General features: G+C 38.9%; 1 protein-coding gene across 2 annotated transcripts in view; it reads right to left on the bottom strand.

Moving 5' to 3' along the window:
• MRPL47 (mitochondrial ribosomal protein L47) overlaps positions 1–26,324 on the bottom strand; it is a 35,867-nt gene extending 9,543 nt beyond the window's left edge. The window contains exons 1-4 of one of the 2 annotated variants that reach the window (XM_042954897.1): positions 26,171–26,324; positions 23,434–23,519; positions 22,799–22,859; positions 4,496–4,592 (exon numbers count right to left, since the gene is read on the bottom strand). In XM_042954897.1, coding sequence (XP_042810831.1) covers positions 4,496–4,592; positions 22,799–22,859; positions 23,434–23,519; positions 26,171–26,268 — 342 coding nt within the window. In that variant the 5' untranslated portion in view covers positions 26,269–26,324. Of the gene's footprint in view, positions 1–4,495; positions 4,593–22,798; positions 22,860–23,433; positions 23,586–26,170 lie in introns of both variants that reach the window. The other variant, XM_042954896.1, reaches the window with a different exon arrangement.
• Between the last annotated feature and the right edge of the window lie 15 nt (positions 26,325–26,339).

The following is a 26,339-nucleotide window of genomic DNA, read 5'->3' as shown; positions in this document are numbered from 1 at the left end:
GCTCTAAATACTGAGGCATTTTTTCGGTTATGTGTATTACCTGTGAGCATCATGACATAGAAATACTGTATACACACATTTGTTTCTTTTAAGAGCCCTCAAAAACAGAGTGGCAGATTAGATTATAAAGGTAAACTTCCAGGTAGCTGCAGCATCCAAAAGAGATGTGAAAGCCACAAATTTAGATAGACTACCTCATAACCTGTATACGCAGCTCACACTCTATGTATCTGCTCTCCCCTACTTCAATCAAAGCCACACTGAGCAGCTGAATCCACACGTACCTCCTCTTAACTGAATGAATTTCTACAAAACCCCTGAGAAATAAAAGATGGGTGAGAATGGTGAATCCTATTTGGAAGACAGACAAACTTAGAAGAGTGAAGTGCCGTGTAGCCCTTAGGAACCTAGTGAGCCTGGCTGTTCACGGACTACATTAGGGTTTGCCCATGCAAGGTTGCTGCTGGGGCTCCTAACGGAAATCATACCCGATTACTCATGCTCATGCCTCCAGATGAGAAGGAAAATCAGAAATATCAATTAGATACACTTTATTCAAAACAAGCCAACCTTGGAGACCTTTCTTTCCTTTCAGCTTAACTCTTCCAGAGCCAAGAATGTCCTTACACACTTCCACACCTTCAATTTATATCTTGAGAAGGATTCTTTTTAATTTTTTTTCTTGATAAATTTTCCTTAGTAGTATGTCACAAAACTGAGAAGATGCATACATTTGAGGCTTAAAAAAAAAAAATCATGATTGGGGCGCCTGGGTGGCTCAGTTGGTTAAGCATCTGACTTTAGCTCAGGTCATGATCTTGCAGTCTGTGAGTTGAAGCCCCATGTTGGGCTCTGTGCTGACAGCTCAGATCCTGGAGCCTGCTTTGAATTCTCTGTCTCCCTCTCTGTCTGCCCTACCCTGCTCATGTTCTGTCTGTCTGTCTGTCTCTATCAAAAAATAAATAAATAAATAAATAAACATAAAAAAAAACTGAAAAAAAAAATTACGATCACGTTCAGTTTATCTGGAGAAAGCTTTCATTATTTTTGGAATTTACTAATCCAGAAAGTGCAATATATATGACCTATGGGGATGAAGCTCACTTCTGAAATGTATTTTTTTATAGCAGGGAGATGGGGTAATCTATTACTGAAGTTTAAAAGTCTTACAACAGCACCATTCTAACAAAAGCTTATTCAACAAATAAACAATGCGCTATCCATAACTTTCCTTAATAGCAGAATTAGCAAATATCCTGAAAATAAAATCTCAATGCTTTATAAATGTTATGTGGCAATCATCAGGTCTTAGTTTCTAAATACATCATTCGTCATTAAAAGGAATCAGGGTATTCCCCTGTAAAATGGCTGATTCCAGGGATGGGGCAGGAAACGTACAAAATGAATCCAGAACAACTTGCTATGCCTCATAAAAGTGATGAGAACACAGGGGCGAGCCTGAAGGAATCCACACTGGTCCTTAAATCTGGGATGAAGGTATTCATGAATTATAACTCACTGAATAAAACTGAAATCCCTGAGTCCACAGCGATAGAAGAAAGTGAAGGGAAAGCCATTCCTTACATAAAGCTAACCAATAAATGTAGAATGAATCATGGGATGAAAAAAATGCCCATTTAGCAAACATTGTAGTAATAACTAATCAATAGATGTTAAACCCAGTGAGTGCAAGTTTGAGAAATTACAGGATGTTTATATATGATCTCAATACAAAGAAAAATTAGTAACTATATACACCATGGAGAAACCTGGCAGACATCATACTAAAAAATTATTTTTATTTAAACAAAAAATTTTTTAATGTTTATTTATTATTGAGACAGAAAGAGACAGAGCGTGAGCATGGGAGGGGCACAGAGAGGGGGAGACACAGAATCTGAAGCAGGCTCCAGGCTCTGAGCTGTCAGCACAGAGCCTGACATGGGGCTCAAACTCACAAACCACGAGATCATGACTTGAGCCAAAGTCGGATTTTTTTTTTTTTAATTTTTTTTTAACATTTATTTATTTTTGAGACAGAGAGAGACAGAGCATGAGCAGGGGAGGGTCAGAGAGAGAGGGAGACACAGAATCTGAAACGGGCTCCAGGCTCTGAGCTGTCAGCACAGAGCCCGATGCGGGGCTCGAACTCACGGACCGTGAGATCATGACCTGAGCCGAAGTCGGCCGCTTAACCGACTGAGCCACCCAGGCGCCCCCAAAGTCGGATTCTTAACCAACTGAGCCACCCAGGCACCCCACACTAAAAAATTATTGATGTGAACACCGGTAACAAAACAAATCCACATCCTGTGCCTCCTAATATTATGTACTGTGAAGAAAACTGTATCACTTCTATGATACTTCCGCCAATCATCATGATTATAATGAGAAACATTAAACAAACCCAAATTGGCCTACGCTCTTCAAAAAAATCAATGTTCTGACACACAAAGAAAGACTGAGTATCCAGATTAAAGAAGACTAACGAGATAACAACTGGAAAATGATCCAGAATTTTATTTTGCTATAAATTAGAGGACAACGTCCGGATAACTGATGAAATAGATCTGCAGATTAGATAATAGTATTATATCAATTTCCTGATTTTGAAAGTTGTACAGTGGTTATGTAAGGAAATATCCTTGTTTTTTCACAACATATACTTAATTATTTATGGATGTATATAACTGACTCTTAAACTTCTGAAGAAAAAATGTGTTATTTAGAGAAGGAGGCAGAGAAGGATAAAGCAAATGGGTAAAATATTCACTTAGGGAAACTGGGTGAAAGGTACTTTTGTACTATTCTCTTAACTTTTCTGTCAATCTCATGTTGTGTCAAAATAAAGTTTCAAATAAAAATAAATATGCTATGGAATTCAATTTTCATTAAGTCAGAATAACTTCTTCCTAGTGAGGCTAAATACTAAAACTTTACTCCCTACATTCTTTGACTCTCTGCAGGGATATTAGGTCCGCCCCTCTCAGAGGCAGTGTGGCAATAACGGCTGTGAGTAGCGTGGGGAAACGAACGAACGTGAAGCAGCTGAAGTTAGGCAAAAAGCTGAGTTCTATTTATGATGGCACAGAAACATCAACAAAGAATTAACCTCGTAAGCAATCCAGGCAAAAAACCTTGAGAAATTCAACTAAATAAAACACAAAACTTCTACATGGAAGAAATAGCTTAAACATGTACAGCCATTGGGATGCCCGGGTGGCTCAGCTGGTTAAGTGTCCAACTCTTGATTTCGGCTCAAGTCATGGTCTCATCTCATGGTCGTGAGATTGAGCTCCACGTCTGGCTTGCTTGGGATTCTCATACTCTCCCTGTGCCCCTCCCCCCACACTCGCATGCACTGTCTCTCTCAAAATAAACAAACAAACATTAAAAAAAAAAAATGTGTGGGGCGCCTGGGTGGTGCAGTTGGTTAAGCGTCCAACTTCAGCCAGGTCACGATCTCGCGGTCCGTGAGTTCGAGCCCCGCGTCAGGCTCTGGGCTGATGGCTCGGAGCCTGGAGCCTGTTTCCGATTCTGTGTCTCCCTCTCTCTCTGCCCCTCCCCCGTTCATGCTCTGTCTCTCTCTGTCCCAAAAATAAATTAAAAAACAAAACAAAACAAAACAAAACATTGAAAAAAAAAAAAATGTGTACAGCCTTGAAAAAGAAAAGGCAGATCTACATATACTGAAAGGGAAAAGTACCCAGGATATACTAGGTAAGTGAAAGTACAAATGTCAGGAGAGTTTATAAGAGTTTATAACCAAATTAGATAAATTATGTATTAAATAATTATGTAATAATTTTATTATGTAAATAAAAATAATTAGGCACACTTCTACATGCAGAAAAAAATTCTGCTGGATAAACAGGAAACATATACAAATAATTACCTATAGGAGTGGAAATCATGAACCTAAGGGGATTTTTTTTTTAATGATGAAGAAAACCTAATTTGAACAATAGTTGACCTTTTCACAACAATGTGAATGTACTTAATACTACTAAACTATACTGTTAAAAATGATTTAAGAAGGTAAGTTTTATGTTATGTGTTTTTTACTACAATAAAAAAAAAAAAAATGCACTCAAAACTTTGACCTGGTTGGTAGGGCAGTGGCTAAACTGAAACCAGCAATTTAAAATGGTGCAGCTACTTTAAAGAACAGTTGGGCTGTTTCCCAAAATGTTAAATGTAGATTTACCAGCAATTTCACTCCTATCTATGTACCCAAGAGAAATAAAAGCCCATGTCCACACATCTGTTGAGGGTTGCAGATGGGAATGGGGAGGGACTACAGATTGGCATGACACTTCATTTTGGAGTGATGGAGATATTCTACAATAGTGATGTTGCACAACTCTGTACATTTACTAAACATCAAGCAGAAACTTTAAAAAAGAAATCTACTTGCCAAGAAATACAGGAACCATAGACTTACATGTTTTGGACTTTATCCCACACAATAGTCTCTAGCCTCCACAAATGTTACCTTTTCTAACCGCTCCGGACTTGGCATTGGCAACCTCTGCCGCTTGGCCTCCTGCTCTAAAGTTAAGAGCATGTTTCTTTCTTTCAGTAGGACATACCTGTGTCAAAGAACACAAAGCTTGTGATGCTATTCTATGATTACCTTAAGGCTATAGTTTTTGACATCAAAACTAATGATCTGTACTCAAAAATCCTTTAGAAATCTCAATATACAGATCATTACAAAGAATTATCGTTTAAACAGAGCTGTATGAATTCTTACTCATTTGTTCAGTAAATTTTCCATGTGCCACATACTGTATTAAGTGCCAAGAGAGTTACATAAAATATAAAAAATAATCCCTACACTCCAAGTAAAGAGAGAAGATAGACGGTAACATTCACTTACTGCCTATTACATGCCACGCAATGTGCTAATAAGCGCTTTATATATATTACCTCATCTAATTCTCACATCAACCCTTTGGAGTTGGTACTGTTTCCACTTTTTTTTTTTTTTTAATTTTAGAGAGGCGGTTGGAGAGAAGGGCAGAGGGAGAGGAAGAGAGAGAATCTTAAGCAGGCTCCATGCTCAGCACAGAGACAGATTTGGGGCTCTATCCCATGACCATGACATCATGACCTGAGCCAAAATCAAGAGTTGAACATTCAACCAACTGAGCTACCCAGGCGCCCCTCTACTTTTTAAAAGAAGAAAGTAAGGGTGACAGAAGTAAGGTATTCTGGGGCACATAACTAATTCAAGATTCATAATCTGGACTCCCTGTGTGCAATATTCTTTTTATTTCTACTTCACTAGGCTGCCTCAGAAAATGTAGTGTGATGTGGTGTACTGAGTGGTACAGACGAGAGAGGGAAGATTTATGTGGGAGAGGTGAGAACATCTCTTCTAGCCAGGATGATCAAAGCAAGCTTCAGAAAGATGGGTTTTGTTAGGCTGGAAAGGAAACCAAAGCAAACATAACCAAAGGTACTAAAGTGGCAAAGGTAAAGTGGGGTAAGTTTTGTGAATAAATGTTTGAGAATTAGAGCTGGAAGAAAGGAAAGGAAATAAATGTCAAGGGCACTGAAAATGACACAAAAGCACTGGGGTATTTTTAGTTAATGGAGGAAGACAATTTTGGGGAAGGAGATAAAATCAGAAGATAAACAGGTTTTAGCCAAGATGAATACTGAACAGCCCTACCTATCCCTTCACCAGTAACCCACGGTAACAGTGCTTTCATACAACTAATTTTTCTACAATGAATCTGTGCTGTTCTACACATAACACTTCTGACACCAAATGAAAGGTTTTTTTTTCCATCCTGATGCCAAATACATGCTGACTTTTCAACACCACTTCTCCAGCACTCTGACACTGAGTACCTGTGGTGCCAGATTACAGATTGAAGGGTACAGTCCCAAAAAACTGTCCCCCCACTTCACATGCCAATAGCAAGTTTCAAAGCCCGCATACATCTGACTAACAACTATAAATTCGGTTTCCAATGACCCCTCCTCCTCTGGTTTGATAATTTAATAGAACTGGTTTATTATAAAGGATACAATTCAGAAGCAGCCAAACAGAAGAGATGCATACGGCGTGGTGTGTGGAAGGGGTGAATAGCGTCCCTGCCTTTTCAGGGTATGTTACCCTAACAGCACCTCCTTGTGTTCACCAACTTAGAAGCTCTTCAAACCCAGTAATTCAGGGATTTTTATGGAGGTTTCATACATAAGCACAATTGACTAAATCATGATTCTGGTTAAAGTCAATCCCAGTCCATCTCCTCTCACCAGAGGTGAGGGTGGTGATGAGGCTGAAAGCCCCACCCTCCAATCATGCCTCAAGTCTTTGTGGCAACTAGCCTCTGTCCTGAAGCTACCAAAGGACCCACTAGAAGTTGCTGAATTAGAACAAAAGACACTCCTCTTGGGAAATTCCAAGAGATTTAGGAGCTATGTGTCAAGGAATTGGAGACAAAGACCAAATACATATTTCTTATTTTGTCACATGAGTAAGCCAATAATATTAATGGTTTTAATAAGTATTTTACAATTATTTAATCTGCCATGAGAGATAAATAACCTTTAAATCAGGGAATACAACTTTAAATGTCTACTACATTGCCTAGACAGATAAACAATTGTAAGTGAAGTGGGCTCACTGAAGGAACAGATGGGTAAAAAGTGGTCTGTATGGCTCCATTTAGATGGGGTAGTTGCTATACAGCAGCCAGTTGCTACAATGCAGGAAGGCAGGTCCAGTGTTGCCAGATTACACTTCTGATTATTTAAGAGGAACCAGAAATCCTTATTTTTGTGTTAAATTTCCCAATTTTAAAAACAGTACACTCCAAACAAACCCTATCAGCTCAGAGAAATCACTGTCCAGATTGGGAATGAATCTCACTCTGTCTCTACTGACATGAGAGCTACAGTGTTAAGTGTATCCCATCTCCCACTGCTATAAAGGAGCCTCTGTCTCAGAGTACTAATAAAACAGTTCAAATACCAGGGGTCTTTAACAGACCTCAACAGGTTCCTGCCTCTGAACTTCTTCTCTTTTGTCTAGGCACTTTGAGAGACAGAACTCTTTCTCCTCAGTTCCTCTGCCCCTATTGGGTGAAGATCTCTCAGAAAAATACCATACCAGAATTCCTTTCTTCCAAAATGGGGAAATAATTCTAGAATTTGACAGCAGTAATGAAAATAGCCAATCAGATAAATTAAATGGGGTGCCTGGGGGGCGCCTGGGTGGCGCAGTCGGTTAAGCGTCCGACTTCAGCCAGGTCACGATCTCGCGGTCCGTGAGTTCGAGCCCCGCGTCAGGCTCTGGGCTGATGGCTCGGAGCCTGGAGCCTGTTTCCGATTCTGTGTCTCCCTCTCTCTCTGCCCCTCCCCCGTTCATGCTCTGTCTCTCTCTGTCCCAAAAATAAATAAAAAACGTTGAAAAAAAAAATTTAAAATAAAAAAAAAAAAAAAAAAAAAAGGGGTGCCTGGGTGGCTCAGTAGGTTAAGCATCTGACTTTGGCTCAGGCCATGATTTCACGGTTCGTGCGTTTGCGCCCTACACTGGGTGAGCTCAAGCCCTGCTTTGGGTAAAAACATGAGCCCTGCTTCGGTTGAACCCTTGAACCCCCTTCTCTCTCCCTCTCTCTGCCCCTCGCTCACTGCACTCTCTCTCGCTAAAAAAAAATAAATAAAAAAAATAATTTAAAAAATAGCCCTTTGACATCTTTTTTTCTCCATCTCTGACAGCACTATAGCTGGAGTCCGGGAACACTGATCATTTGTCCCTATTGGATCAGTTACCGTTCTCTTTAGGGGCAAGGTCTCCAACTGATATTGGTAGAATCCACAGTTCATCTCCCATCAAGATTCAAACAGATCCCTCAAAACCTGTCCCCAGAATTAATGAATATCTTATAAAGAACCTTGCAAGGCATCAAGCCCATAATAAAAGATTACACTAGTCCCTGTAATACCTCTAATTTTACCTATAAGAAAACCCAATGGCTGAGGATGGAGGTTTGTCCAGGACCTCCAAGTAATAAATAACATTGTTATCCTTTGGCATCTTGTTCCTAACCCCTCCCCCCATGTTACTGACACCCAATCCTACTGAAAGCAAAATTTTCACCACAACTGATCTATGCAGTGCATATTTTAGTATTTCAGTTGATGAGGATAGCCAAACTCGCACTTGGGAAGAATGGAAAATACACCTGGACAATAATGCTCCAGGACTAGAAAGTCCTTGCTTTTAGAAACCTTAAAAACTGATGTGGATGACAGAGTTTTCTGGAGGCTCTACTTTATTAAAATATGTAGATTATTTGCCTCCTTGCTTCCCTTCTCAAAACTCTTCACAGGAAAACAGCATCTACCTGTTACAAGTTTTGGCTTTAGGGACATAAACTCTCCAAAGAAAAATTGCAGTTTGCTCAAACTCAGGTTTGATACTTAGGGCACCTGATCTTGGAACAAGGACATTTGGATTCAGGTAGACTTCAAGACATCCTGAACTTCCCCAAACCTACAACTAAGTGCCAGTTAAGAGGTTTTCTTGGACTTATTTGCTACTGTTGAAAATGAGATTCCAAACTTCTTACTGCTCTAACTCTATATATGCTTTACTAAAAAATGACAAGCTTGACCTTATTGTTTGGAAAGGATGGGAAGACATAGCCTTTGGGAACTTTAAAGAAGAGCCTAATAAATGCCTCCTGCCCTCTGGAATGCTAATTATCAACTTTCCTTTTTCCTCTTAGATAAGAGGGAAGGGAATGCTCTTGGGGGAGTACTCACCCAAAAACATGGGGACCATCATCAACACACAGGGCATTATACCTACCAACTACACCCTGGGGCACAGGAGTCCCCCTTGTCTCAGAGCCATTCCTGCCACCACCCTTTTAGTTAAGGCCACTAACGAAATAGTAATGGGATCCCCTTTACCATCCTTGTATTGTGGCCAAGGACAAAACCACAAATATTTATGCCAATGGCTGGTATGCCTTTAGAGTAGCTGATGAGTTTGGAATATTATGGAAACAAGGTTTCCTTACATCTAATGGGGATAAAATTAAAAATGACTCCTATGTCCAAAATTTACTAGATGTCATACTTAAAAAAATTTTTTTAACGTTTATTTATTACTGAGAGAGAGAGACAGCATGAGCATGGGAGGTGCAGAGAAAGGAGGAGACACAGAATCTGAAGCAGGCTCCAGGCTCTGAGCTATTGGCATAGAGCCTGACATGGCCTTGAACCCACGAACCGCGAGATCATGACCTGAGCTGAAATCAGACGCTTAACCAACTGAGCCACCCAGGCGTCCCAATATGCCATACTTTTACTGGCTGTTCTGGCTATTATTATTTTTTTTTGGTTTCAAGAGTAGAATTTAGTAGGGCCCCCCGGTGGCTCAGTCGGTTAAGTGACCGACTTTGAATTTGTGAGTTCAAGCCCTGCATCGGGCTCTATGCTGACAGCTCAGAGCCTGGAGCCTGCTTTGGATTCTGTGTCTCCCTCTCCTCTTCGTGCTCTGTCTCTCTCTCTCAAAAATAAATAAACGTTAAAAAAATTAAAAAAAAAAACTTTTTTTTTTAACGTTTATTTATTTTTGAGACAGTGAGAGACAGAGCATGAACAGGGGAGGGGCAGAGAGAGAGGGAGACACAGAATTTGAAACAGGCTCCAGGCTCTGAGCTGTCAGCACAGAGCCTGACGTGGGGCTCGAACTCACGGACCGTGAGATCATGACCTGAGCCGAAGTTGAACGCTTAACTGACCAAGCCACCCAGGCGCCTCCAAAAAAATTTTTTTTAAACAAAATAGAAAGAAGAGTAGAATTTAATGATTAATCACTTACATATAAAGCTCTGGCTATTATTAATATTCCAGGGGATTCCAGACTTAACTTCCTGGACACCAAAGGAAACCACCTCACTGATATTTCTGCCTAAAACGCTGCTCTCAAGGAAACCAGGAGCCAAACCTCTGTCATGGTCCAAAGGGATGTTCTCCCAAATAGTAATTTGGAAAAAAAATGATCAGAAATACCCAACAATTGCCCCAGAGAGGGAATAACAATATTGGAAATCTAATTAATTGTTCCATAAGAAAGAGAGAACTTTGGTTTGGATCAAGTAACAATCCTGCCCTACCAGAAAATCTAAAATTCCCAATTACCACTGTATATGCATAAACAGTATCTACTCACATGATAGCATTCATGAACCAATATTGGTGGGGAAATGTTAATAAGGTAACAAAAGTGCCTACCTCCCTTGTCCCACCAAAATACAATACAAAGAAACCTGTTCACACAAATGAATTTCATACAGTTCCCCCGTTTCATGGATGTATATATGTTTTAGTCATGGTTTGTATGTTTTCTCACTCACCAAAGCTTTCTCTTGTAGATAGGTTAATGCTTCTTCTGTGGCTAAAATTCTGTTAGAAAAAGATTATCCCTACCTGGGGAAACCCTCTTGAACTCCACAATGATTGGTGAATGCACTTTACTGATTAGGTGCTTCAACCAGTCTGTGCTGTTTGGCCGGTTTTATAACACTTTTATTGTGCATATCGTCCTCAAACCTTGGGGTAGTTGAATGTACTAACAGCACTATTAAGACTCAATTGGGCAAAATTTGTAGAGACCCTCCAAATACCCTGGCCAAAGGCACTGCTATTAGTCTTTCTAAATCTCAAATCTACCCCCTTTGAAATTCATAAGCTTTCATCCCATGAGATAGTCGCAGAACATCCATTGTAGTTGGCCCCTGCCTCCTGTGACCCAGAGCTGACAGAAGGAAGACAGACATCAATATTGTAAAGGCCCAATTACTTCCATTATAACTAACTATGCTTTGTTAGAGCCATCTTTTCACAGTGCACTCCCTGGAGATGGCAACCTTAAGCATCACACTTTGCAACCTGGAGATTTCGTCTACTGAAAAAGACTAAAACTACTCTCCAAACTCCAAAACTACCCTCTTCAACCTTGCTGGGAAGGTACATACCTGCATGAGAAACTGCTAACTAACCCTCGTGCCGCCAAACTCCAAGGAATAGAATCCTGGATTCACATGACACATCTAAAGAAAGCACTAAACCCTGACTGGACCTGCACACCATCTAGGGACCTGAAAGTAAAGATTTCCTGGAATTGAAGCAGAAATGACAAGACAGCTTTATCAACATGTCCAGACCAGGCCTGCATACCTTTTCCTGTTTGCTTCTCCCAACTCTTTACCTGAAAGTGGAAAGAAAACACCCTTATGTGCATTTCCCAAATGCTGGCGAAAGGGGGCAACATCTTTTTTCATTATGGGCTTTCAGAAACAGCTTCATCATGATCTTGTGATGAAATACTTTTTCACTTGCTTTTTCTGAAGGGTTAGAAGGTTCAGAATTCCAAAAGTCTTTCATCTAACCTATTATCTGATTCTGGATTCTTACCCAAATTCACAGTCTCTGAATATGTAACCTTATAGGTTGTATCACTGGATAATGTCTATTTTCTTTTCTTTTTTTGTTTTAACATTATTTTTGAGAGAGAGAGAGAGGGACAGAGTACGAGCGGGAGAGGGGCAGAGATACAGAGAGGGATACACAGAATTGGAAGCAGGATCCAGGCTCTGAGCTTCCAGCACAGAGCCCGACATGGGGCTCGAACCCACGAACCGCGAGATCATGACCTGAGCTGAAGTCAGATGCTTATCCAACTAAGCCACCCAGGCACCCCTGGATAATGTCTATTTTCAAATAGTTCTTTTGAGATAATACTGTTTTAATACATCTCTGAAGTTTTGCTATTTTTTGCAAAAGTTCATTAACTATTGATCCATGTGTATACCTGCACTGTATCTTCCAAAATGCACTTGATCAATTCTTCCAATGAGCTCTTGCAGAGTCCCCTATTTTGCTCTCATGGCCACTTTTAAGTGGGGACTTGCAGGAGGCATACATGACTCTGGGATGGAGTTTGCCTCTGTATGGAGAACTTTCTGCTATAAGTTGGAGTAAGTGCCAATAAATATCTTCAGCTGACTACTTTCAGACCTAGGGTCTTATTTAGAACCATAAAACAATTTTGAATTATTTTACTTCTTGTGTTTTATATAATTACTTAAAATTCTTATACTTTGTTTCTTGTTAAACTTCTGTAAAAATGATGCACCCAGACACATGGAAGATGGCAGAGTAGGAGGATCCTAGGCTCACCTCATCCCATGGACACACCTAGATAACACCCACCTCAATGTAAGTAACCCAGAAAATGACCCAAAGATTGGCATAATAAGACTTTTTCACAGCTAAATGTAGAGAAGAGGCCACACCGAAGAGGGTAGGAAGGATGGAGACATAGTAGAGAGGCAAACAAACACAGGACCGTCTGTAAGAGGGACAGGGTGGGCACAGAAGAGGGGAGAGAGGAGCAGACCCCACCCCAGGCACCCCAGGCATGCAGGACCAGCACTGGGAAGATAGATTCCCATGACATAAAATTCCCATCCCATAATTCTCCCTTTGAAAACCAGAGGGGCTTAATTTCTTGAGTTCTTGTTGTCACGGGGGTTTAACACTTAGAACTTTAAAAATCAGCAGGCTTGGGTCAGGGAGAGTAGAAGGCCAAGAGGAAACTGAGTCCCCATCCTTAAAGAGACAAGACAACAAATAGCCCCGCTGAGATTCAGCACAGAGCACCAGTTTGAAAGACGCCTGGGGTGTACAAGGAGATTTGTTTGCTAATTTTGGGGCCTATGCTGGAGGGGCAAGTCTTAGGGAGACTTCTCCAGGAACAAAGGAATTGGTGGGCACCATCTCCTTCCCCCACTCTCCAGGCTAGATACAGACACCCGTGGGAACCAATGCAGTGCAAACAGTCTCTACCTAGCTCACTAACAGTGTGCCTGGCCCCCAACCACTTTTGCAGATCTACCCCTTCCAACCCAGCTTCTTCCTATAGCAGACCTGAGCAAACCCTGCTATCACTGTGCACCTGCCCCTGTGTTCCTCTGTGGACTTGCTCCCTCCAACTCTCTCTCAGTAGGCGTCCATCCAAAGTGACACCACAAGCCTGGCAGTGTGCAAGCAGCCCTGATGGGTTAGCATCACCCCAAATTGATTCCTGTCCTGGGGAAAGAGGAAGATAACCGCACACGCTAGTTCCACTGTGGTCCCAGCAGCGGACTGGGGGCAGACATCTGGTGTGACTGCAGGCCTTGTCCAACAATGAAAGCTTCTTAGAGGACAACACAAAGAATACCCTACAGTTCAGTGCAACTGCAGCTCTGGCAAACACCTAGTCTGACCCAACTCAAGCTAAGGTTACCCCAGACAGGCCCACTAACAACACAGGAACAAAACTCTGGCTGCAACATGCAGAGAACCATTGTAAATGACTGACAAGGCAGATACACTTCAGCCGCAAGAGTAAGGTGCATGCCACACTCATAGGAAACACCCCTGAAGCACCAGGTTCGGGTGAAGTGCAGGGCACTTTAGGAACTCTTCTTCATAAGACCACTACTTTCAAGAGCAGGAGAGATAGCTGACTTTCCTAGCACACAGAAACAGATGAAAAGAGTTAGACAAAATGAGGAGACAGAGGAATATGTCCCAAGTGAAAGAACAGGACAAAATCACAGCAAGAGACCTAAACGGAATGGAAATAAGCAATATTCGTGACAAAGAATTTAAACTAATAGTCATAAAGATACTTCCTGGACTTGAGAAAAGAGTGGAGGACCTTGGTGAGACCCTCAACAAAGAGACAGAAAATGTAACTCAATAACTTACATTAAAAATACACTAAACAGGGGTGCCTGGATGGCTCAGTTGGTTAAGCATCCAACTCTTGATCTCAGCTCGGGTCTTTGAGTTTGAGCCCCACGTTGGGCTCTGCACTGACAGTGCAGAGTCTTCTTGGGATTCTCTCTCTCTCCCACTTTCTCTCTGCCAATCCCCCACTCGCACGCGTGCACTCTCAATCTCTCTCCCTAAAAATAAATAAATAAACTTAAAAAAATACATAAAAAATACATTAAATAGAATAAATGCTAGACTAGAGGAAGCAGAAGTATGGATCAACAACCTGGGGTGCAGAGTAATGGAAAGCAATCTTGCTGAATGGGAGAGAGAAAAAAATAATTAAAAAAAAAATTTTTAAATAGGCTTAGAGAACTCAGCAACACCATCAAACATAATAACATTAGCATTATAGAGATCCCAGAAGGGGAAGAGAGAGAAAAGGGGGCAGAAGAGTTTTGTGAAGAAATAATAGCTGAAAACTTCCTGAATCTGAGAAAGGAAATAGAAATCCAGGAGGCACAGAGCGCTCCCAACAAAATCAACCCAAGGAAGGCCACACCAAGACACTTAGTAATTCAAAGGGCAAAAAGTAGTGAACAATTTTAAAAGTAGCAAAAGAAAACTGTTACATACAAGGGGAATCCCCTAAGGCTATCAGTTGATTCTCAACAGAAACTTTCTAGGCCAGAAGGGAGTGGCATGATATATATTAAGTGCTGAAAGAAAAAAACCTGCAACAAAGATACTCTAACATTCAGGAAGGCTACCACTCAGAATAATAGGAGAGATAAAGAGTTTCCCAGACAAAAGCTAAAGGAATTCATCACTAAACCAGCTTTATAAGAAATGTTAAAGAGGACTCTGAGTAGAAAGGACCAAAGGAAAGTAGGAAGCAAAGAGCAATAAAATTAAGTATATCTATAAAAATCAATCAAGGATTTTACAAAATAAAAGGATGTAAAGTAGGACACTATATACCTAAAATGTGGGGGAGAGAGGAGTAAAAATTTAGTGATTTTAGGATGGGTTCCAAACTCAAGCGACCATTAACTTAATACAGACTGCTATATGCACAAAATGTTATATATAAACCTTATAGTAACCACAAATCAAAAACTGGCAATAGATATATAAAAAATAATGAGAAAGGAATCCAAGTATATCCCTAAAGAAAGCCAGCAAACTGTAAGAGAGCAAGAGAAGGAACAGAGAAGGACAAAAATAATCATAAAACAATAACAAAATGGTTACATGCCTATCAATAACTACTTTGAATGTAAATGGACTAAACACCAAATGAAAAGACATAAGGTGATGGAATGGATAAAAAAAGCAAGATCCATCTATATGCTGCCTACACAAGACTCATTTCCGACCTAAACACACATGCAGATTCAAAGTAGAGGGATGGAAAAGCATTTATCATGCAAATAGAAATGAAAGGAAACCTCGGGTAGCAATACTTACAATGGACAAAATGGATTTTAAAACAAAGACTGTAACAAGGGACAAGGAAGGATGCTATATAATCATAAAGGGAAAAATCCAACAAGAATACGTGACAATTGTATTTATGCACCTAAAAACCTAAAGCAGCTAATAACAAACATAAAGGAAATAATCAACAGTAAATACAGTAATAGCAGGGGACTTTAATACCCCACTTATATCAATGGATAGATCATCTATCTAAACAGAAAATCAACAAGGAAACAGTGGCTCTGAATGACACATGGAACCAGATGGATCTAAAAGATATTCCATCCTAAAAAAGCAGAATACACAGTCTTTTCAAGTGTAGAAAAGAGCATTCTCCAGAGTAGATCACATGTTAGGGCACAAAAGAAGTCTTAACAAATTCAAAAAATTCAAAGTCATACTATGCATCTTTTCTGACCACAATGCTATGAAACCAGAAATCAACTACAAGAAAAATCTGGAAAAAACGCAAATACATGGAGGTTAAATAACATGCTACTAAACAATGAATATAGCATCGATGGGGCGCTTGGTTGGATCAGTCGGTTAAGCGTCTGACTTCGGCTCAGGTCATGATCTAGCAAGTTCGTGGATTCAAGCCCCGCATCAGGCTCTATGCTGACAGCTCAGAGCCTGGAGCCTGCTTTGGATTCTGTGTCTCCCTCTCTCTCTGCCCCTCCTCTGCTCGGGCTGTCTCTCTGTCAAAAATAAATAAACATTAAAAAAATTTTTTTTTAAAAAACAGTGAATGGGGACAAAAAAATCCAATGAACACAATGAATGGGTCAACCAAGAAATCAAAAAGGAAATTATAAAATACACGGAGACAAATGAAAATGAAGACACAACACTCTGAAATCACTGGGATGCAGCAAAAGTAGTTCTAAGAGGGGAATTAATAGCAATACAGGCCTAGATTAATAAGCAAGAAAAATCTCAAATAAACAACCTAACCTTACACCTAAAGGAGTTAGAAAAAGAACAACAAACAACCCAAAGCCAGTAGGAAGAAGGAAGGAATAAAGATTAGAGCAGAGATCAATGAAACAGAAACAAAAACAATAGAACAGCTCAATGAAACTAGGAGCTGGTTCTTTGAAAAGATCAATAAAATTAATAAACCTTTAGCCAGGCTCATTAAAAAAAAGAGAGAGAAAGAACTCAAAATCAGAAAGAGGAGAAATAACTGACAACATAGAAATAACAAGGATTATAAGAGAATATTATGAAAAATTATATGCCAACAAATTTGACAACCTAGAAAAAATGAATTCCTAGAAACATATAACCTCCCAAAACAGAATCAGGAAGAAATAGATAACTTGAACAGACCAATGATCAGCAATGAAATTGAAGCAGTAATCAAAAAATTCCCAACACACGAAACTAAAGGACCGGATGGCTTCACAGGAGAATTCTATCAAACACTTTTTATAAAAGAGTTAATACTTCTTCTTCTCAAACTATTCCAAACAATAGAAAAGGAAAGAAAGCTTCCAAATTCATTCTATGAGACCAACTACCCTGATACCAAAACTAGATAAAGACACTACAAAACTCCAGGCCAATAGCTCCAAAGAACATAATGCAAAAATCCTCAACACAATACTAGTGAAACAAATCCAACAATACATTAAAAACAGTAATTTACCATAATCAAGTAGGATTTATTCCTGGGATGCAAGGGTGGTTCAAAAATCACAAATCAATCAATGTGATACATCACAGCAACAAGAAAAAAAGAAAAAACCCTATGATCATTTGAATAGATGCAGAAAAAGCATCTGACAAAATACAACATCTATTCATGATAAAAACCCTCAACAAAGTAGATTTAGAGGGACTATATCTCAACATAAAAAAGGCCATATATGAAAAACCCATAGCTAACATTATACTCAATGGTGAAAAACTGAGAGCTTTTCCCCTAAGATCAGGAACAAGACAAGGATGTCCACTCTCATCACTTATATTCAACATAGTACGAGGAAGTCCTAGCTACAGCAATCAGACAACAAAAAGAAATAAAAGGCATCAAAATTGGTAAGGAAAAAATAAAACTTTTGCTATTTGCAGATGACTTGATACTATATATAGAAAATGCTAAAGACTCTACCAAAAAAACTACTAGAACTGACAAATGAATTCGGTAAGGTCACAGGATACAAAATCAATCCACAGAAATCTGTTGTATTTTTATACACTAATAATGAAGCAACAGAAAGAGAAATTAAGAAAACAATCCCATTTATAACTGCACCAAAAATAGTAAGGTACCTAGGAATAAATTTAACCAAGGAGGTGAAAGATCTGTACTCTGAAAATTAAAACGCTGATGAATGAAACTGAAGATGATACAAACAAAAAGATATTCCATGCTCATGGACTGGAGAACAAATATTATTCAAATGGCCATACTACCCAAAGCAATCTATAGATTTAATGCAGTCCCTATCAAAATACCACCAGCATTTTTCACAGAACCAGAATAAACACTCCTAAAATTCGTATGAAACCACAGAAGACCCTGAATAGCCAAAGCAATCTTGAAAAAGAAGAACAAAACTGGAGGTATCACAATCCCAGATTTCAAGTTATATTACACACCTGTAGTAATCAAGAGAGTATGGTACTGATGCAAAAAGAGACACATAGATCAACAAAACAGAATAGAGAGCTCAAAAATAAACCCACCATGGGGCGCCTGGGTGGCTCAGTTGGTTGGGCGGCCAACTTCGGCTCGGGTCATGATCTCGCGGTCCGTGAGTTCGAGCCCCGCGTCGGGCTCTGTGCTGACAGCTCAGAGCCTGGAGCCTGTTTCAGATTCCGTGTCTCCCTCTCTCTGTGACCCTCCCCCGTTCATGCTCTGTCTCTGTCTCAAAAATAAATAAACGTTAAAAAAAAATTAAAAAAAAAAAAAAAGAAGTATCATAGTCTGGCAATATTTAAAAAAAAAAAAAAAAAAAAAAAAAAAAATAAACCCACCATTATCTGGTCAATTAATCTTTGACAAACGAGGCAAGACTATGCAGTGGGAAAGACAGTCTCTTCAACCTTCAACAAATGGTGTCGGGAAAACTGGACTGCTACATGCAAAAGAATGAAACTGGACTGCTTTCTTACACTATACACAAAAATAAACTCAAAGTGTATTAAAGATCTAAATGAGAGACCCAAAACCATAAAAATCCTAGAAGAGGGTATATGCAGCAATTTCTTTGATATCAGCTGTTAACAGTATTTTTCTAGATAGATCTCCCGAGGTAAAGGAAACAAAAGCAAAAATAAACTATGGGAACTACTCAAAATAAAAAGCTTCCACACCGCAAAGGAAATAATCAAGAAAACAAAAAGACAACATAGTTAATGGGAGAGGATGTTTGCAAATAACATATCTGATAAAACATCAGTATCCAAAATATATAAAGAACTTCTATAACTCAACACTAAAAAACCCCACAAATAACCCAATTAAAAAATAAACAGGGGGCGCCTGGGTGGCGCAGTCGGTTGAGCGTCCGACTTCAGCCAGGTCACGATCTCGTGGTCCGTGAGTTTGAGCCCCGCGTCGGGCTCTGGGCTGATGGCTCGGAGCCTGGAGCCTGTTTCCGATTCTGTGTCTCCCTCTCTCTCTGCCCCTCCCCCGTTCATGCTCTGTCTCTCTCTGTCCCAAAAATAAATAAAAAAAAAAAGTTGAAAAAAAAATTTAAAAAAATAAAAAAATAAAATAAACAGAAGGCATTAGCAGACATTTCCCCAAAGAACACACACACAGATGGCCAACAGACACATGAAAAGATGCTCAACATTACTCATCATCAGGGGAATGCAAATCAAAATCACAATGAGGTATTATTTCATACCTATCAGAATGGCTAAAATAAAAAACACAAGAAACAAGTATTGGAGAGGATGTGGAGAAAAAGGAACTCTTGTGTACTGTTGGTGGGAATGTAAACTGGTACAGCCACTGTAGAAAACAGCATGGAGGTTCCTCAAAAAATTAAAAATAGAATTACCAAATGATCCAGTAATCCCACTATCAGGTATTTACCCAAAGAATACTAAAACACTGGGGCACCTGGGTGGCTCAGTCAGTTAAGTGTCTGACTTTGGCTCAGGCCATGATCTCACCGTTCGTGAGTTCGAGCGCCGTATCAGGCTCTGTGCCAACTGCTTGGAGCCTGGAGCCTGGAGCCTGGAGCCTGGAGCCTGGAGCCTGCTTCGGATTTTGTGTCTCTCTCTACCCCTCCCCCACCCACACTCTGTCTCTGTCTCTCAAAAATGAATAAATGTTTAAAAAAATAAATAAAAAATACTAAAACACTAACTTGAAAAGATATATGCACCATGTTTACTGCAGCATTATTTACAATAGCCAAAGTATGGAAGCAACCCAAGTATCCATCAATAGAAGAATGGATAAAGAAGATGTGGTATATATGTACACTAGAATATTAGTCATAAAGAATGAAATCTTGACATTTGCAACAACACGGATGGATCTAGAGGGTACAATGTTAAAATGAAATAAGTCAGAGAATGACAAATAGTGTATGATTTCACTCATATGTGGAATTTAAGAAACAAAACAAAGTATAAAAGAGAAAAAAAAAAGAGAGTCTTAGAGAACAAACTGATGGTTACCAGAGGGTAGGTAGGCACTGAGATGGGTGAAACAGGTGAAGATTAGTAAGAGTACACTTATGGTGAAAAGCACTGAGTAACTGGGTCAATCAGGTATTGTATACCTGAAACTAATATAACACTAAGTTAATTATACTGGAAATTTAAAAAAAGAAAATGATGCACCCAATAAGGAGATGATCTCCAACAGTTGGGACCTAGAGAAAATATAAACCTTAGATGGGAAGTGCCTAAGAATTCTCCCTCCTAATCTTCCTGTTACTTAAATGTGATCTGAAGTGGTTTCCAACTATTAGGCACCTTCCCTCCAAGGTAGGACATGACAACCAGGAAAGGTTCTTCCTGACACTGAAGGAAAAAACCACTAAATATAGAAAAACGGACTCTTCCTCAGCACTGCTTTCAAGGAGAGATCTTGATCAAAAGGGGGAAATGTGAGGGGCACCTGGGTGACTCAGTCAGTTAGCTTCCGACTTCAGCTCAGGTCATCATCTTGCAGTTTGTGAATTCGGGCCCTGTGCTGACAACTCAGAGCCTGGAGCCTGCATTGGCTTCTGTGTCTCCCTCTCTATCTGTCCCTCTCCTACTCACACTCTTTCTCTCTCCAAAATAAATAATCGTTAAAAAAAATTGAAAGAAAAAAAAAAAAAAAGGAGGGGAATGTGAAAATTAATAAAAAGGAAACCTCACTAAAGTAGACTGGAGATCCTAGAAGGGGAGCCATACCATTCCATGTCAGTTACAGGAAAAACTGTCAATTACAGATCCCTAATAGAAGACTCAACAGGAAAGAATCATCAATTACAGGCCCCAAAGGGAAAGATAAACAAGGCCATCTACAAGAAATTGACTACCTCTGAAACTCAGCCAATGAGTAACCATCATCACTCTGAACTCCTGCTTTTGTACAACACTTTCATTCAAAACAATCCCTTCCAACCTCCTCTTCCTTCTCCATAAAATAATATTCCTTTGTAGGATTTGTCTATGGTTTTGCCACAGCTTGCTTGTCCTTAATTAAAAGTGTCTAATTCCCAAATAAACCCATTTTTGCTGATAAAATAACTTATTTTATTTATTTATTAAAGTTTATTTATTTTGAGAGAGACAGCATGAGTAGGGGAGGAGTAGAGAGAGAGGCAGAAAAAGAGAATCCAAGCAGGCTCCACATCATCAGTGCACAGCCCAATATGGGGCTCAAACTCACGAAACTGCGAGATCATGACCTGAGCTGAAACCAAGAGTAGGACACTTAACCAATGGAGCCACCCAGATGCCCCTATTTTTATTCTATTAAAAAAAAAATGTTTATTTATTTTGAGAAAGACGAGTGTGTGTGCACACGTTGAGGAGGAGCAGAGAAAGGGAGAGGGAATCACGAGCAGGCTCCATGCTGTCAGCAGCAGAGCCCTATGTAGGGCTCAATCTCACAAACCACACCAAGTGAACCTCATGAACTGTGAGATCAAGACCTGAGCCAAAGTTTAGAGTTGAATGCTTAACGACTGAGCCACCCAAGCGCCCCAATTATTTTATTGTTAGGTTAATAGCAAAATGGATGAAGGGGGTAAGAAAGTACAAATTTCCAGTTACAATGTAGCAGGACTCTTGCACAGATTCCTGACACCGAGGCCTTTCTTTCCAGTAAACAACTTTATTCGTGCAGGCACTGCTTAGTTGGGTTCCTACAAGAAAAACTGAGTCCCGAATGCCACACGGCACAGTTTTTTATACATTTTCTATTTCTTTGTCTCCCATATATGGTAACACACAAACATGCAGTCTGATTAAGTGGTCTCATGTTACAAGGTCATGATGGATGTTGTCACATAGGTGTATAGCCAGGTTGCCTTCAGGTTTTTTGCGTTTTTTCTCTCCTTAGGGAGGGGACCCTACCACAAAATAAGTCATGGTGATATAATGTACAGCATGGTGACTGTAGTTAATAATACTGTACTGCATATTTGAAAATAGGTAGGAAAGCAGATCTTGAAAGTTCTCATCACAAGGAAAAAAACTTTTCTATGTATGGTGACATATTTGAACCAGACTTACTAAGGTGATCATTTTATAATGCATACAAATACCGAATCATTACAGTGTATCCCTGAAATACAGCGTTATATCAATTACTCCTCAATAAAAATACAAATACAAGTAAATAAATAAATAAATCATCCATTAAAAATGCTTAATGGATGCATTAAACCACACTGACTGAAATCCTCTCAACCCTCTCTAATTCATCAGGAAAATTTGCCAGAAAAATTTAGCTAAATTCCCAATTAAATGCACCCTCCAACATATTTCCCCAGGGCAAATAAGCTAAAGATTCCAGACCATGGATAAGGTAATAAAAAGGAGGAAGGCTTAAATGTGACAAACTTTTCCTATTTCATTTTATTAGTTTACTAAAATTGTTAGTATAAAAATGCTTGTATGGGGATGCCTGGGTGGCTCAGTTGGTTAAACTCTCAACTCTTGATTTCCACTCAGGTCATCATCTCACAGCGAGTTTAAGCCTCTCATCAGCCTCAGCGCCGACTGTACAGAGCCTGCTTGAGAGTCTCTCTCTGCCCCCCACCCCCCCAAAAATTATGCTTTCTCTCTCAAAATAAATAAAATAAACTTAAAGAAAAAGATGCTAGTATGACTGGTAGCAGTTACAGTAAAATTTCTTAATCCCCAACTATTTGAGAACACTAATACATTTGTCTTAAAATCTTTACTGGTTTTACATATCATCCATAGTATTATAAGACAAATCACTTTCTCAATTTCTTACATCAAATAGATGTAAAGTTTATACCTCATTGTCATATTTTAACTGCTTCAAACACCTACATATTAATGTATTCAGTATACTTACCAAAGTTTATGTAAATCTTCATTACTTTTATTCCTTAATTGCTGACAGGTCCATGAAGCTCCTATTAAAATTATGAAATTCACAGACACACACAGAAAAATTTATGAAATTCACAACATGAAATAATTTTCTAGCTATGTGCCTTGTGGCAGATTATTCAACTTCTCTAAACCTGTTTCCTTATCTGTAAAATATAATAGTTTTATCATATCATAGTATAGTACACAATTAGGACTAAACTGGCATTCAATTAGGTAACACATAAAATATTAGTAATGTCACTGGCAATAGCATTAAAAAAATGTTGGTACTAAAAAAGAATGTGTTTCCACAGTTTAATACCAAAATATTTCATATCATTATAAACATGTAATTATCTCTAAAAAATGAAATCTAAACCAAATCTCTGGCCTCACTTCAGTTAACAATTTCAATTTACTCCTCTTCTAAGCCTTTTGTCAACCTGCCAATCAACAATTAACTGTACTATTACATTGTCCTTTTAATTTTCTCTCACATTCCCAAAAGAAATAAAAAAAGGAAACACCTAAATGATCCCCAAGGTGGATAAATAATCCCAAAGTAATGGAGGATTTAATAAATATATTTAATATCAGTCAACCCAAATATCTTACCAGATTTCACTTTTTCTTCCCCCCAATTCTTTGGGTCATCAAAAAATTCTTCCAGTCCTTTTCTTGACAATGTGGTATGAAGTAATCTACACTGATGAAAAGATGTGACATTTGGTATATTCTTAGGCAAAAGACTAAGAGAAAACCTGCAACTGAACATATATAAACAAGTGATCAGAGTTTTGCAACATTTGGATTTTACAAGCAATAATTGGAATCATTTCCTCATCTACAATGTTAAAAAAAAAATTAGGGTTTTTGCACAAAGAACAAACTTATAAAATGCTTTAGAAATAATTTTCAATATTGCATTATAGATGCTGCTACCCTTTAATTTCAGAGATTAATATATTCACATAATTTTGGAGATAGTATCTTGATAAAATTATACTTAAGGTAACACTTTTAGGCTTTTCATTCCTGGCTAGTGGTTACATAAGCAGATAAAAACATTCTGAAGATTAATTTTGCAACATGTATCACAAGCCTCAATGCTTCCCCCTTCAACCCAAAATTCATCTAGAAATTTCAACTAAAATATGATGAGAATTAATAAAAATATCTATTAAAGCATTATATGTGATATCCAAAAGTTGGTAATAATGTAAATATGCAACCAGGAAATGGTTAAAAAATTACTGTGCATTTGTATAATAATTTATTATGCAGTAATTTAAAAATCACGTTTTTAAAGAATATTGAATAAGCTGGTGAATGTAAAACTCAATAGCAAAGTGTATCACAAGTGTTGTATTCCTACCAAAAAAATTTAACTTGAATCTAACCATGAGGACACAATCAGACAAATCTAAATGGAAGGATAATCTGAAAAGGCTGATCTGCTCAAAAATGTTCTGGATTAAAGATGACTAAGAAGACATGACAACCAACGACAGTAATGAATGATCGTTGGTTGGACCCTGGATAAAAAATTAAGAAAAAATTTGGACTGTGTGCTACGTAAAAGCACGGCGACAGTAGTATATTAAATACTCCAGAATGATCATTGTAGTATTGTAGTTATAAAGACAGTGTTCTCGTTCTTAGGAGACATATACTGAAGTGTCACAATGCCTCAAATAGCTCAGAAAAAAATACACATAAAGCATGGATATAAAGAGACATAAAAATGTGACAAAATGCTAAGGTTTGCTTAATATAGATGAAGAGTGGTTATCCTTTGTAGTACTCTTACAATTTTTCTGTTGGTTTGAAATTTTTAAATATAAAAAATTGGGGAAACAGGGTAGAGCACCAAAATGCATACATGTAAATATGATTCTGGCTTTATTTTAAAATTACACGTATGTGGGGGCACCTGGGTGGTTCAGTCAGTTAAGTGTCTGACTCTTGATTTCAGCTCAGGTCATGATCTCATGGTTTGTGAGTTCAATCCCTGAGTCAAGCTCTGCTCTGACAGCTCAGAGCCTGCTTGGGATTCTCCCTCTTCTCTGTCTCCCACTGCTCCTTCCACCCGCACACCTGCTCTGTCTCTCTCTCTCTCTCAAAAATAAACTTAGAAGAATTACATGTATATATATATATATATATAAAAAGGAATGTAAGGAAATCTTTGAGTGGCAAAAATTATAGTTGATTATTATTTTCTTCAAAACACTTGCCTTATTTTCCACTTGCCTTATTGTCTGCAAATGAAGCAATATTCATTTTGATAATAAAAATCTAAAATTTATTTTATTTACATTTTTTTTTAACGTTTAGTTCTGAGACAGAGCATGAGCAGGTGAGGAGTAGAAACAGAGAGAGACACAGAATCTGAAGCAGGCTCCAGGCTCTGAGCTGCCAGCACAGAGTCCAACTCGGGGCTTGAACTCACTGACTGTGAGATCATGACCTGAGCTGAAGTCAGATGCTTAACTCACTGAGCCACCTAGGTGCCCCTCTAAAATTTATTTTTAAGAAAAAATGACAGTGAATTACAGACACTTGATCCAAGTTTGTCACCTTTATCAAGTTACAACCTGTGAACCTCTGCAAAATGAAAAAAATATTGCTTATCTCTAAAGTAAGTGCAAGTAATATATAGCACATAATAGATGCTCAACAATTGTCTGTGCTGGATTCAAGGACACATACATGAATTCCTTTAAAAAAAATCCGACATACCCAATGATTTATAAAATCCAACTCATTAGAGACAAAATCCAATAAAAGGGAGGAAACCATATACCATAAACTCGTCAGTCTGTCCAGAAGACAGGCTGTCTTTCCAGAAATAATAAACACCATATGTAGGATGTTCCTTTCTCACACCAGCAGAGCTACTTTCCGTTCTTTTGATTACTTTCACTTATTCACTCCACATTTACTGAAAAATCTGATAGATTCTGGAAATACAAAAGCGCCTTGGTTTTTATCCATCCAAACTTGACATAATCTTCAGTTCCATAACCAAATCCTCTTCAGTGCAGTTTTTCCCAACTCACCCATCCAAAGAGGATACTTCTGTACCTCTAGGTTTAAGTCAACAAATACAAATACTTCTGTTATCTACAGACCCCATGGACTGTCTGGTCCGCACTAGGTGACAAGAAAAAGTTTGAGAAAAGACCGGAAATGTCGGAGGTGGACGACTTCTCTAAGGGCATTCCCTTCTCACGCAGGTGAGTTCGGGTTCGGTTATGCGCGCGGCCTCTCAGCTGTTTTCCAGCATCTCGGCAACCAAACAAGATCCAAAGTCGGAGAGGAGAACAAACCTACTCCTCACATCACTTACCCTGTGCTAGGTGGGGCCTGAAGACTTATTAGCGACTTAGAAGCTTTCAGCCCGGTCAAGACTTTTCTGCAAACACTGCCCAAACTGGCCGCAGCCATGTCTCCACAGAAAGTAAGGATACCGCGGTTTCTCCACAATGATGTCACTTCCTGTGTCTCAGGCCGACCGG

This window comes from Panthera leo, chromosome C2 (genome assembly GCF_018350215.1).
Source record: "Panthera leo isolate Ple1 chromosome C2, P.leo_Ple1_pat1.1, whole genome shotgun sequence".
Lineage (NCBI taxonomy): Eukaryota > Metazoa > Chordata > Mammalia > Carnivora > Felidae > Panthera > Panthera leo.
This window is presented reverse-complemented; position numbering and strand designations above follow the sequence as displayed.